General features: G+C 38.6%; 1 protein-coding gene across 1 annotated transcript; it reads left to right on the top strand.

Moving 5' to 3' along the window:
• The first annotated feature begins 6268 nt into the window (after positions 1-6268).
• Positions 6269-9226, top strand: LOC122077784. The gene is made up of 2 exons (XM_042643656.1): positions 6269-8558; positions 8646-9226. The coding sequence occupies exons 1-2, from the start codon at positions 7211-7213 to the stop codon at positions 9029-9031; spliced, it is 1734 nt and encodes a 577-aa protein (XP_042499590.1). The 5' UTR covers positions 6269-7210; the 3' UTR covers positions 9032-9226.
• Positions 9227-15340: the final 6114 nt, after the last annotated feature.

Raw genomic sequence — 15340 nt, 5'->3', positions numbered from 1 at the left:
GCAACTCAGATCTATCTATTCATAACAATGAAGTCAACTTTTGATGTGGATATAATAGTCACCAAAATGGAACTTTGTTGTTGCTATTCTCCCATAGGAAACAAAAGCTATCCTGATTAATGCAGAAGTAAATATATACAATCCTACATAATAATTTTAATAAAAATTCTACATCAATGATCTTGCTCTTGCTCAAATTCGTCCCCGACCCCTGAAGGATAGGACCAATGGTTATGATGACTAGTGTGTTATAGTGGGGGTTGGGTACTAATGTTGGCAAACTCTAACAACAAAGCAAAGCATACAAAATCATCTAATTAAACTTTAGCATGCAACAACATCATGGTACTAAGGTAAGAAACGAAGCATTAAAACATGTTCCTAGATGTTCAAATATTCCTTTCTTTTTTCATAATTAAATTAAAGCTAACAAACTTTCTATGCCCATGTGGAGCAACCTCAACCAACTAGATTTTTTACATAATGAAATTATGTTCCAACTATTATATGAGGTTATCAGGTCTAGTTGTCTTTAAATTTGTTCTCCCTTCCCTTCAATGTGATCATATGAATTGTTAGGCTGCCCTAACCTTGGAGTCAAGTACATCAATAATAACTACCATAGGTTCTTCATATTCTAATTTTCCACTAATTCACCAGTCTCAAAGTATTCAATTTTTCCTTCCATGGACACTCTATCTAATCGCATCAATTCCTCCAACATCTTTGATCCACCATGTATGGCCTGGCCTTGGGTATCAACTTCTTTGAAGCCATGTACACTCATCTTCTCAAGAGCAAGAGTAACAGCAAGTAGGAATTTAACGAATTCTAATTGAGGTCTCAAACAGTCAAAAGAAGTAATAATCACATTTCGAAGAGAGTGTAACATTGTATCTTGTACTTCCAGAAATTCTATAACGGTGAATGAGCGTGAAACCACCAATAGAATTAATTGATATCCAAATTAACATCATAATATTGTTACTTTATCAGATCACAGAATCCCAATGACATCTTATTAAATCAAACCAATTAATCACATGCAGAATATGAAGAGTTAGTATTCATAAAGTTTATCCAAAGCAATTGGGAAGAAAAAGAAAAGTATGAATAAAGAAGTAACTGTTGTTTTATGGTTGTCCTTGTTGGCAGCCCGGCCACGTGGCGGTGATGACATGGCCAATTTGGGTGACATGGATGAAAATGATGACATGGCAGTGTCCAGTGTCACCGATGAGATAACAGAGCCACTTGGTATGTATGGAGTGGTTTAATACATCATTAATAGGTGGTGCAGGTTTCTGTGTCAAAACTGAAAAAATTGGCCTATTTATGCTCGTGGGAATTTTTGGTATTGAAAATGATATTTTTGGAAGATTATTTCTTCATGAAAAAGACATATTATAATTTACCTAGTCCAGTGCATTTGATTTCGACACATTCTGATAACGTATGAAGAAGTTACAGCATTTGTGGCAGTCGAGGGCAGTTACACCATTGAAGATGACTTTTTTAAAGGAAGTGTTCTCATGTAACAATACGACAAAAATCCAATCTTTCCAACGGTTCTGATTTCATCACGTTCCGATTCTGTATGAGAAAGTTGCATCATTGGAAAGGTCTACGGGCATTTTTGACTTTTTATATGGCTGATTCAGATGATTAAGTCTTCTGAAAAGTCGTAGAGCATCCAGTTATGGTTCTAACGCACTTTGTTTCATCTCAATCGGATATCGTATGAAAAAGTTATTAGTGTTTCCGTGAAGTCGGTTCGAAAATCCGAACTAGAAAATCAATAGATGCTCTCGGTGTTGGGTGGATTTTCTGGATTTTAATTTTGAAATTTCAGGGGCTTTTGTGTAATTTCAAGGTTTTAAAGGTCTGAGTTGATAAGAGGTTTTTGGCATTAAAGTTTATAGAAGTAGGGGCTTATGTGTATATAAGAGTATCAGAGGGATCCTTAATACACGGTTCAGAATGAGCCACGTCGGTCAGATTCCGATCTGACGGTTTGTACAAGAGCTTGCGTTGAAGATGCTCATCCGAGGCTTCTCATTGGTGGAGTGTATTAGATATGATGGTCTGGTGCTACACCATATTGCATTGACTAGTGTGTGTCGCATGTGCATCATCACTGAAGCTTAGATTCCAATCCCTTAGATCTGGATCAAGTAGATCTTATAGATCCAGATCTAATGGTCTATAAATGATTCTCCTTTATGGGTTAAGCCGACATAGATCCGGAATATACTCTGATGTAGGCAATCCGTGGACGACAACACTTCTGACGATGTCAGCGCCTACGTCATGATGACGTCATCAAGATTCAAATCTAATGGTTTGGATCTATTGTCCGTTGGTTTAATTGGACGGGTTAGATTATAAGATATTTTATATGAGATCTACGGTCAGATTTCGCCCCTGTTGCACGAGCCACCGGTGTAGCCTATGCCACCCCTATGGTCATTCCATTTCAGGCTATCTCATTGCTCCAACTTCAAATGGTCATATCTCCCTCATTTTAACTCGGATTTGGGTGAACCAAGTTGCTGCTTCTTTGTTTTTTCAAGACCTACACCATGGAAGAAAGAAAACTATGTTTTTGGTATGAGAAGTTTCCCTCTTGATGGGTGATCATTGAATGAGGTTTATTGCTTGATGGAAGGTGTCTTTACTCCATTAAAGTGGGTTTGAGAAGGTAGTTGAGTGTTCTTGATGTTTCATTGATCAAAAGCCAAGAGAAAAGAGAAAAGAAGAGAGGGTTTTTCTATTTGTGCTTCAAAGTGCAAGAAGATAAGGGAGAAGACTTGTGAGATGCCATGGCCATGTTGAGCTTACTTGAAGATTCAAGTCTCCTACTCTAGAGGGGAGTTGAGGATTCCAGTGTGTAGAGACTATGCTCTGAGACAACTTTGCTAACAACAAACAAGGGATGTGAGATTTTCTAACCCTAGAATTTACATTATATGCATATATGATAATATGTATGTATATTAGGGTTAGTTGTGGATGAATGTTTACATGCTAGGTTAGTTGTGGATGAGCTGTAAGCATGCAAGCTAGTTGTGAATGCATTTGCTACGCAAGGCTTAAATGTAGGGCATTGATATAAGCCCAAATGTACTGTATTATTTATTGAGTGCTTAGTGGGTGCTAAGCACCGGGAGTGGGTGCTTCCGTGTAGTGGGTGCTACACATTGTACTGGCACTACGAGTGCCATCTCAGCTTCGGCTTGAGAAAATTGGATGTGGGTGCTCCCGACTGTGGGTGCAGTCAAAAGTAGTGTATTGAGTAGGTACGAAGCCTTTACAGGCACTACTCCAGGGATGTAGGCAAATTGCCGAACCTCGTAAAAACCCTGTGTTGTGGGTGCTTGTTGTTTGCATTTTATATTGAAGTGCGTGGAATGTGGAATGGGTGTGCACACTTGAAACTGTCTATGAGAGGTTGAGTGTGCATACGACTATGCGCAAACAGAGATAGGTATATCAGGTTTTTCTTGGCCAGACATTAGATAGGTTTTTGGGGATCGGAATTGGACTCACTGATTCACCCTCCCTCTCAGTGACTGCCAGGTTATAACTGTAACTAAGTTTCAATTTAATTTAATTGTAAGAATTAACTTGAAACTGCGTAATTTGGAAACTCATATATATATACATATATATTTGGTGGATAAAATAAACACCAATAGGGTAACCGAGTTGGCAAAGGGTCTTTGCCTCAAGAAGTGTGTGGTTCTAAGTTTGATTCCTCTTACCTTCTTAGAATTAACTTCATTGTTTTCGATGAAAGTTGAATGGTTCTCATTCAACCTAAAAAAAGGTAGATGCACAAAACTTCTTTCTCACCCCCCCCCCCCCCAAAAAATAAAGAGAATACATGGAAATAACTCCACACTCAAAACAACAGCTTGTCCTACCACCAAAAGAAGATGGAAAGAGAAGCCGAAGAAGAAGAAAAAAAGACTACCAAAACAACCAAACACCTGGACAGTCGATAGCCAGACCAAAAGGAAAACTCTATATTGCCATTATTACAAGTCATTCTGTCTTCGTAGACAATTATTCTACAAATGATTAGTAACAATCGCACACTTCCAACTACTAATACACTCCCAAAAAAAAAAAAACACATACTTTTACAGAGAGATCAATTCTTCATGTTACTTCATCAAAGAAAATGAATGCAACAAAAAATTCCATTGAGTTGAGGTAGATATTGCAGTCTTCCGCTTCTGAGTAAAAAAAGAAAGAAAGAAAGAAGTAAAAACCTCAATTCTAAGTCTTGGCTAAACGAATTCGAAGAACGAGAAAATGGTTTTTAAAAACCCTAAGCCATGTGATAGAATTTTTTATGTTGGCGAAAATTTTGTGACATTTTTCCTAGCAGTGATTGACATATTTCCACTAAATTGACTCAGTTGCTAACCTAAAAATTAATCATTTATAGGTACAAGATAACTTACATCAATCCTGAGTTCTTCCAAGTTGGGGGCACTTCTAAGCAAACAGAGTCCCACTAAGACCGTAGGCAAATCATAAAAGCAGATTTCCAGATCCATTCTCTTCAGATGATAAAAGGTATTTGGAAGCCTCTTCGGCACCAAATCAAAACCCAAGAACTAAATGAAGAAAATGCAAGAAATAGGTTTCTAAGAGTGCATTTAAATGAATAAAGTGAATGCATCAAATTATTTTAATGAAATCATCTTACTTTGAGAAAATTCCCACGCACAGAAAGCTTCTCAACACCATCAAGACATGCAAAAACCCTCATCAAACGGGACGATTCTTCTGGCTTACGATGCAGTAGTTGTCGTTTGAAATCAAAACATTGCAAATCAAGTGACACACATGCTAGAAGTGGAGTGTTCTTGAAGCATATCTTTTGCAAAACCTTGCAAAAACCAGCGACGACCAATTCTTTCAGCATAGGACCATAGATTATGAAGTCAGTGAAACTTTTAAATCTTCTTATTTTCAATCTCTCAAGTTGTGGGCACCTGGAAATCAGATTCTCAAATGTGAAGCCAACACAGTCAACTTTATAAAGCAAAAGGCTCCTGAGGGACTTAAAGCTTGCAAGCATTGGTGGACGTCTAAGTGTGCAAAAACTGAGTTCCAAATAATTCAGATGTTCACAAGAGTAGAGACATGATGGTAGCTCATAATTCTTAGACGGGGGCAGCAGATTAAGGATCAATTTCTGTATAACATTTCTTGATACGCATACTATCCACTTATCTATATCTGAGGAATTCCAAATCCATAGACGAGAGAACTCGAACTTGCATGTCGGACCACTGTTAGTTAAAACGCGTTTAAAATACGATCGTGTTTTTTTGCCGTTTAAAACGCGTATTGCCGTATGCGTCCATACAATGTGGGAAAAAACAGGTACGGCTGTATAAAACGTCTTAAACACATTTTAAACGCACGTTTAAAACACGTATACGTTTTGTAAGGGCAAAATGGGAATTTTGTCATACTATTTAAAAAAAAAAAAAAAACCCAAAACCGAAGAAAACGTTTTAAGATTTCTGAATTCTGATTTCTTCCCCAAATCCCTTCCCTTCGTTTTCTTCCCCAAATCCCTAATTCTGAATTTCTGATTTCTGAAATTGTGCCCGTAGCCGTAGTCCGGTGCTCCGGTGAGTCCGTGACTCCCTTCATCTCTCCCTTCTTCTCTGTTGGTCAGGCCATCAGACTCTGAACCTTCTTCTCCATTTGTCAATTGAAGAAAACTCAGAGCAAAAGTGGAAGAGCAGGTCGTCGAAAGCGTCGGAAGTCATCGGAAGTCGAGAAGGGTTAATCACTTAATCCCAGGTCGTCGGAGGTCATCGAAAGTCAGGCTCGAGCATCGACAGTAGCAAGAACTCAGAAGACTCTCAAGTCCGGTGACTCCGGTCCCCGTAGACTTACAGTCGTCGATTTTGAAGGAAAGGAATGAGCCAGTACCAATTAACCGGCAATCGGAGGAAAGGAAGGAGCCAGTACCAATCTGCGGCAGTGTGTCTTCGTCGAAGGTGTCTCTCTCTCTCTCTCTCTCTCTCTCTCTCTCTCTCTTCTTCTTCCTCTTGTTCTGTAATATAGCATCTGCTAGATGCAATTTTGGGTAAAAAAAAAAAAAAAAATCGAAAAACCTAAACCATGGGTTCTGAAAATTTCAATTTCAGCTTTGTCCCAACTTAATGGGTTCAGCTAATCGATTCGATCTTTATCTATTTTATGTAATTTAAGTCATGCAAATGATTCATTTTTCAATGACTGTATGGTCTTGTGAATTTTTCCTAATTTGTTAACCTATTCATTCAATTCATTAATTGTTAAATGCAAAATTACATTCTACATAAAGTTAGCTTGCTGTGAGACTGTGACACTATGTTCCATACAAGGATTGCTGAGAGAATGCTCCTAGTTGAATGACCTATTGTTTCCCTTACTCTTATCTTTTTCCTTTCACCTTCATTGATCAAGTATGTAAAACCTTGTTTTCTATAACTTCGATATTAATTGATAAGGAGATCTGAACAAAAGATCAACCTTATCTTGTAAAAAGTTCTTCATCATCCTAGGGAAGACCTTCCATACCTGCTGCTGATCTGGAGATAATTAATATCTCCCTATTCTGCCCTTTGTGCTTCCAGATTTGATTTCCTTCTATTCTAATTGCTGAATCGATTTACTTACTTGTGTTTGGTTATTATTGCTGAGATCTAAATTATTATATCAGTTTTGATTGGGTATTATAATTCTGTTTTCTGATTACTAATTCGATTTTGCATTTTACATCCCTTTTTCTTTTCATTTACTAATCTATGATTTAATTTTTTTGAAAGGAATTTACTCATCGTTCATTCGTTCTACGTTAATTATTCTATTTGTTGAGATTGGAAAGGATGTTTTATTATATTATGTAGGTATTTCAAAATTAAGCTACCTGAGCTTAAGCAAAATGGTGAGACCTAAGGATAAATTTTGGGAACATGTAGAGCAACGTGGTTTGGGCCGTTTCACATGTAACTATTGTGGACTTAATTATTCTAGGAGTGTTTCATGAGTGAAGGCTCATTTAGCTTGTCAACCTGGACATGATGTTCAAATTTGCACCCAAGTTCCTGAGCACATTCAAGCTGATGCCCTAGCAGAATTTAATTTGAGTAGATCTGCTAAGAAAAGAAGGAGTGATTCTCTTGAAAGTGGAATGGGTTCCACAAGTAGCACACCTTCTATACCTCATGTTAGGATTGCACATCAACCCACAATGCTAGAAATGGCTGCTAAGCAAGACAATAAATCATTGGACATGTTGGTAACTGATTTTTTTGTCAATAATAACATTTCCTTCAATGTTATTCAGACAAATTCTTTTATTGAGATGCTAAGGGGTGCATGTGCGTATGGTACAAGTTATGTTGTACCTAGTTATAGCAATCTTCGGACCAGTTTGATTCCTGGAAAAAAAGCAGAAATCATGCAATATGTTAGCAGTATAAAGGCGACATGGGGTATCACAGGTTGCACAATTATGTCTGATTCTTGGACTGACATAAAGAAGAGGTCATGGGTTAATGTGATTGCTTACTCTCCTGGGGGTGCTGTGTTTTTGAAATGTATTGAGTGCGGTATAAATAGATTAACTTCCACATTTCTTTTCAATGAAATTTCTGATGTCATTGAAAAAGTTGGACCAAACAATGTTGTGCAATTTATTTCAGATAATGGTTCTAACTTTTGTTCTTGTGGTGATATGTTGTCTGGAAAATGGCGTCATATATATAGAACAAATTGTGCTGCTCATGGGATTAATCTACTTTTGAAAGATATTCACAAAAAAGTTAAATGGGCGAGGAAAATTATAGAAGATGGAAAACTTGTAGTGGATTATATTCACAGGCACACAGGTATTGTAGCATTGATGAGAAAATTCACCAACAATAGAGATATCAAGCAGCCTTGCAAGACAAGGTTTGGTACTTATTTTTTTATGTTGCAGTCTCTTATTCTTGTTGAGAATGAGTTGAGACTTTTTGTTGCATCATCTGAGTGGAGAGCCTTTCAATTCAATAGAGCTGAAATGGCAGTGAGAACTGTTGGAATAATTCAATCAGAGACATTTTGGGAGGGGGCAAAGGAAGTTGTTACTTTCATGGAGCCACTTATTCGTATTCTTCGCCTTGTTGATTCATATGGTTCTACTGCAGGTTACTTATATGAAGCAACAGAAAGGGTAAAAGAAAAATTGAGAAAATTTGTGGAGAATGATGGAGGGAAGTATTTAGCCATAATGGATTTGTTTCAATTTAGGTTAGAGAAGAACATTATTCATCATGTTCATCTCTTTGGTGCACTTTTGAATCCTTCTATTATGTTTGGTGGTCGACTTGATATTGATGGAACTAAATTTATGAATGCACAAGAATTTATAATGGACATCATGGTTCCTTTAGAAGATCGTGAGCAATTCATGCAAGAAGTCATTGATTATCGTATGAAAAGTCCATTGTTGTTCAATATGACAGGGCAGACAATGATGAAAACTAATCATCCAAGTAAGTGACTTAGTTAATTAGTTTATTATTGTATTTTTTTAATTAAATATAGCATTCTTATATTTGTTTACTTATGTTGATTTGTAGGGATTTTGTGGCAATTTGTTGGTAGTGCATTTCCTGTGCTTCAAAATATTGCTTGTAGAATCTTGAGTCAGCCTTGTAGTTCCTCTCCTTGTGAGCGTAATTGGAGTGCTTGGGATGCAGCACAAACAAAGAAAAGAAATAGATTAGCCCCAGAGATGCTAGAGGATTTGGTGTACATCAAGATGAACTCTATGGTGAGGGAGAACTGTGAAAGCCAACTACATAAAGATTCAAGGCCTATTGATTTAGATAATCTTGGTGACTTACCTATAGTAGACTTTGAGCTTGAAATGGAGAGGCTTGAGCAGACGTACGAGGAACCTGAACCATCTGACACTGGAGCTGATGGAGGATCTACTTCATGTAGTTTAATGTCTCCTCATTGATCTTTTTTTTTTTATCATTGATCTTTGGACCTATTATAATGATACTGAGTTCTTTAGACATCTTGGATGATATGGATGGATGGTTTTTTTTTATATATATTTTGGACATGTCTTTTTTAATATGGTGTATTAAGTTTTAATTTGGAATTTACATTGGATGCTATATTTTGGATGATATATGCATGAATGTTTGATGTTGATGTAGTTTAGAACATTAGATGCAGGTATATAAGCAATAATCTCTCAAATTACATGATGATATATTGCCCTTTTTTTGGTTTCGTTTTTTTGAAAACTACACATTTAATACTCGTACCGTTCGTTTCCGTCCGTTTGACGTTTCCTATTTTTTTGACCCTTTTTTTGACCGTACCGTTCATCGTTTTTATCTGCTTAAAACACGTACCGTACGTCTCTGTTTTTTTGCCGTTCCCGTTTTAACTAACAGTGGATTGGACCTCTATGAAACGAGAGAACTCCATCAACAAATTTTACAAGCTTATCATCATCGTTTATCAAGGGAAGTCCAAGGGAAGAATTGAATACTAGTTCAGGAAGTGTAACCCAAACATATCTCCATGTAAACTTGGATCCTTCTTGTTCTTTGAAAGGGACATTGGCAAGTTGTGCTCTTCTTTGCTTCTGACATCCAAAATAGACAATGTTAGCAGATCAAACTCACCTACACAATACTATAAAAATAAATAAAAAGAGAAAATTTTCATCAACAATAATTTTTAAAAAGGGGGAAAAATTCCCAAATAATGCTCCTGTTTCATCACATGGGATAAAAAGTAGATTCAAACCCAAGAAATGCAAAGGAAAGCTAATGAAAAGATTTCTTCCTCAAGATTTTGGAACTGTGAGATTCTTACTAAATTTGTACCTGTCCTTTAAACCCCAAATTAAAAGCTTAAGGAGACCTTCTCCCCTCACCTCTGCAACTGATTTCTAACACTACTGTTTCACAGCAATGTTCCACTAGGTCTTTTAACTTTTCAAACGAGCGTTACTCTGGATGGTCGATCGATACATGCACAAGTCTCGTTTCTGGGCCTCTATCTTCCCTATTATGAGGGCTGTGTGGGCCCTTGGCTTTTTTAAATCTTGAACTATGAGAAAAGAAATCCTTCGCCAACAGTATAGATTTTTTGTCTACACTGACATGACTTTCCACACAATCAATAGGGCTGCTGTCAAATAGTTGGAACTTTAGGTTATCATGGTGTGCACGGTTATATGTCCAAGCAAAACATCCAACGGAGTGAAAAGGAAGGGAGGTGAAATTTATAAGCCTAATAACAGAAGGATCTGTATTTTCTTAAGAGTCCATTTACCTGATCTACCAATAGCATACAATAAAGGGGGAGAGAGGTGGAGAGTGATGGAAGATCACATCTGGATCATTCATCATCTAGCCACGGGTGAAGGAAAACTTTCTCCATAAGAAAAGTTTATAATCATTACTCCCACATGATTATGTCATTGACTCTAAATTCCATCTTTGATAAATAAAGAAATTGACTGAATTAGAGCGTATTTTTTTAATTGGCCTAACAGAAATAAATTAATTATTTCTTAATTAAGGGAGTGCTAGTTGGATGTTTCTTTAAAAAGTGTGCTAATAGTTAGAATCCTACGTGTCAGAACCTTAAAGGAGGGGCAAGCCTAGCATTTTCCCAAAACCAGAATTTGCGAGTTAAAGATTTTAGAGACTTCAGTTTCCTATGCATGGGTTGCAGAATATTGTTTAAAGAGGGGAGTTTTCCACCTAAATGAAGAAGATGAAAAGCTCAAATATTTAGAAAGATTTTTTTTTTTTTTTGGGGGGGGGGTGGTTGGTGGTAAAGATGTTCTAGGATATCTTTAGCATCAATATGCCACGTGAAGTAGTTTCACATCACTATCACATTTTTACGCTCACAAATATTCCTAGTTAGAGTAGAGGAGTATTTCTTATAAATTCATGTTTAAAATAAATGATGCACCAAATCCCTTTCCCCATCTTCTTTAGCTCAGGCTCTGGCTCTGGCTTACTGTCCCCTTTACCCTTCGTCCCATCCTCCCTCTGGCTACAATTTGTACCCAAACACTCTCTCTGTCCCTCACTCAGTAACAAGTTGCAGAAAACCCACCATTGCCACCTGCACTCACACAATTGCATTACCACGATTGTCACTGCTTAACTATTCCATTCTCCTAAATTAATTAGTCATCACGACGTTCAACCTGACCTCTGTCAAGACCTTATGGAATGAAGCATGGCATCCAGTGGCTGCTTGTGCCTTCTTCTTAGCTAGTTTGACATTGGCATCCAACTGTTATAATCGATCAACTTGATAGGCTTTGAACTCAATAATAGATTTGCAAGGTCTTGCAGCCTCTGATCCCTTGGTCACCTTGATCCCTTAATCACTCATGTTGCTTAACTACCCTGATCTCTTAATCACTTCGACACCATTCTAATCCCTTGATCACCTCGATCTCTTGATCACTTCTACACCTTTCGATTTCCTTGATGAACTCATTAATTGTGTATCCTTCATTCTCCCGGTCACTTTGGTACCTATGTACATGTGTGCACCCCAAATCTTTAATCTCTAATCCCTCAATCACCCCGATCTTTCGATCAACTCTCATACTCGTTGATATACCATATATGAAGATAGACTATTGATTGATCGATGGGTATTACAATGAGCTTTATGGTCAGTATATATTATTTCGACCATGGTGATCGGTGTTACTAGACCTGACCTCAGCATGGACTAAGCACTTACTATGCTCACTACCTCTGGTCTCAAACGTGTCCCTTAACCTAACCGTACAAGGGTTAGATGGTTATTTAATTAGGTTCTGGTTAGGATAGACTATGGTTGAGTTAACCATTATACGGTTATCCCACTCAGTAGCAAGTGGAGAGGAATCAACCAATGAGCCGGAAGTCCACGTCTTCTTCTAATAAGACATCTAGACCAATCAGAAGAAGAGAAGGAAACAGCTATATAAAGGAATCAAAGCAGACTAAAAAGGTAAGACTCTAATCACAGAACAAAGGTTTACAAAGATTTCCTATTCTTGAAAGAACTCTAACTTAGGCATCGGGAGCCTTCTTCCCGGAGCTCCTTCCTGGTCAGTTTCTAATCTGTGTTGTGCAGGTTTCAGTCCAGAGGAGGAATCTTGCACTAACACTTGTATATGCCATAATGATCCCGAACACGGGTACACATGATCACCCCAATCTATCTCACTCCTGTACCCATAGACACTCTCTCTCGACCACTTCGGTAGATGTGTACCCATAATCTCTCGATCATCCCTGTGCCCATGCACATACCAATCTATAATCAACCAAACTTCGGAAGGCCCATGCCTTAGCTTTGTACTTGCAATCTTAAATCAAAGTACTAATTTCGGTGGAATACACTATGCACCTTGTGTTCCACACCTCCCAACCTAGAAAATTTTGAGATGGGCCAAGAAAATCGTTTTATAAAAAAGTTTGAAACAGACCAAGAATGTGCCAAAATCCTCTAAAATTGCTAAGACAGGTCAAAGAGTCACCATTCCTTCAGTTTTCATCACTTTGTCAAAAAATGTCAAGACAAGCCAAAAAGAAGTCCTTGTGAGGGTAGCGGTCGGAAATGAGATCTCTCTTCTCCCCTTTGGGGGGAAAAAAGGACTTATCTTGATTCCATCCTCTCTTCTCTCTTTCTCTTCCATGAGGGAGGGGTGTGTCATGTGTGCTTACCCTACGAGCGATACGGTGGTGCCCTATTTCGTAGGAGTGTAAAGTTCATCCTTCGAGATGGGGATTTGATGATGGTCCAATACAAGGATCGGGATCATGCAAAAGGGGTTGGAGTCGCCACCTAGGATTATGGGCTTAGGATCTAGGGGTGGGCCTGATTCCTGATAAAAGGTCCTGAAAGTTGGTATGATCCAGAGATTTAGGGTAAGTGTTAGGTCATAGAGTTGGGAAGGTGTCAGGAACTCAATCTACCAAGTTCAACCGGTCTTCCTACTAGATGCTTGAGCACGAACATTTTTTACAATTATTCATATTCCGCATGCATGGCTAAGTTATCACACATATTTATATTGACTGAATTTAGATGACTTTGTACACTAAAACAAGGTCTACATCAAGTCTACATTGTGCTAATTCTGTCGAGAAATTATACCTGAGTTTGGCCCCTATTTCGGGTCAAGAGGGGTGGACCCCATAGTTGATGCTAGTACAAACTTCCTTGTGGATCCTCCCGGCTCAGGGGAAGATGGTCTTAATGTCCAACTTCCTTTCTCAAGAGATGCTGATTGTGATAATATTCTGGCAGAGTTCTGACTAGGAACGATTACTTTTGGTTTGAATTCAGACATAGCTTTGGCTAAGAAAGGCTACTTTCGGGCTTAGGCTGAGGTGTTATTCGGACTGAGCTTCCACTAGGGGCTACTTTCGAGTTTTGGCTAAGGTGGCACTCGGACAGAGCTTCCACTAGGGATGGGCTATAGGAGGGCTAGGCTGAGGTGGCACTCAGACAGAGCTTCCACTGAGGATAGGCTATGGGAGGGGTAGGCTGAGGTGGCACTCAGACAGAGTTTCTGCTAGGAATGAGTTGAAACCTAAAAGGTTGAAGAACTTCGAAGGAATCTTACGAAGATCTCTCTATAGACTAGGAGAACTTCAAAAGGGGGTGGGAGACTAAGAGGAAACTTTTTCTACACAAAAATCTCAATCAAAGAAGGCAAAGGATTGAAGAGTTTTGAAGGCCCGAAGAACACTTTGGATCTTATGAAGATCTCTCCGAAGACTTGAAAAACCTCAAAGGGGGAGGGGAGGAGAAAGGGCAGAGCTTCTCTACTGTGGGTTATTGTGGGGTATCTTGAGGTGCAAAATCCAAGGGAAGGGGTAGTTATAGAATTTTTGGACCAATAGGGAGGAGATAGAAAATTCCTTAACCAATAGTAGTAAAAAGTAATTTTTCTAAATCAATGGGGTGAAAGTAAGTAATTTTTCTAAATCAATGGGGTGAAAGTAATGCGGTGTGAGGAAAATGGGTAAGTCTTCCATTATTATTCATTTTTTTTTTCATTTTCTGCATTTATTTATGTTCATTTTGTGTATTTATTTATTTATGTTCATTTTTGCATTTATTATTTTTTTTTTCATTTTTGCATTTATTATTTTCTTTTATTTTTTGTATTTATTGCTTTTTAGGAGAATGGTGATGGGACACCTCCTACATTGGCCAGGTATGGCCATCCCAATGTAGTCCAGGAATGGTATGACATGTTTCCCCATAGGGCACAGGGGCAAGTGGATTCTACTTACCTATGTTGCCTGGCCTCACTGGAGACCAGGAAATTTAGCTCAGCATTGGCGAGGGCTTTGGAGGAGTGGTAGTGGCCGAGCACCCATTCTTTCCACCTTTCTACTGGCGAGATCACCATCACACCCTTGTGCTTCTATGCCATAACCAACATACCCTTCGAAGGGAGACCTTTATCTATTCCCGAGACTTTGTCAGTATGGGAGTTTACAAAGTTGATAGGTATTGAGATTCCAGATGATCAGACACTTATCCGCTTGGGTGTGATTAGTGCCTGTTGGATGAGGAAGGATCTGAGGATGAACCCAAGTAACTCACTCCTTCCTTCTATTTGTTGTAGCACAGTGTCTTTTCATTGAACTCCGGGGTGGAGTGGACATCCGTATAGTAGCCCTCTTCTGGAATGTTCATGAGGTCAATTCTTAAGAATGGGGCGGGGCCGCCTACGCATATCTTCTGCAAACCCTGGACCTGCTGGTATATAGAGATCGAGGCCTTAAGGGGGAAGGCTACATTCTCATGGTAACTTTGCATTTCTTTTTATTATTCTTCTCTCTCTTCTTATTGCAAATCCTTATTTTGATGTCTTAATTCAGCCTTGGTGTTACAAACACCTGGAGATCTTTACCCCCGTGTTGGAGGATCCTCTCAGTTTGCCCTTCCCCATAGCCAACAGATGGGGAGACAGTCGGGTATTAAGGAACTGATGCTATCCCCCCGAGACCACTCCTCGCTCTCTTCTGGACGGTCTTACAGAGGTAAGCCATATTTAGTGTCAAGTTTTTCTTTTGTCTTATGCTATACTCACTTCTTCTTAACCTTGCAGGTTAATTGAAGACCATTCCGAGATATCCAATTCTGCAACCCGATTAATTTGCTCGAGTCAAACAATTGACAGAGAGCCGTGCATTATTCTGAGGTATCTGGGGGAGTGTGTCACTCCTCAGTGGTCCGATCCTATGTTGCGTTCTCCTCCTTG

This window comes from Macadamia integrifolia, chromosome 5 (assembly GCF_013358625.1).
Source record: "Macadamia integrifolia cultivar HAES 741 chromosome 5, SCU_Mint_v3, whole genome shotgun sequence".
Taxonomy (NCBI): domain Eukaryota; kingdom Viridiplantae; phylum Streptophyta; class Magnoliopsida; order Proteales; family Proteaceae; genus Macadamia; species Macadamia integrifolia.
This window is presented reverse-complemented; position numbering and strand designations above follow the sequence as displayed.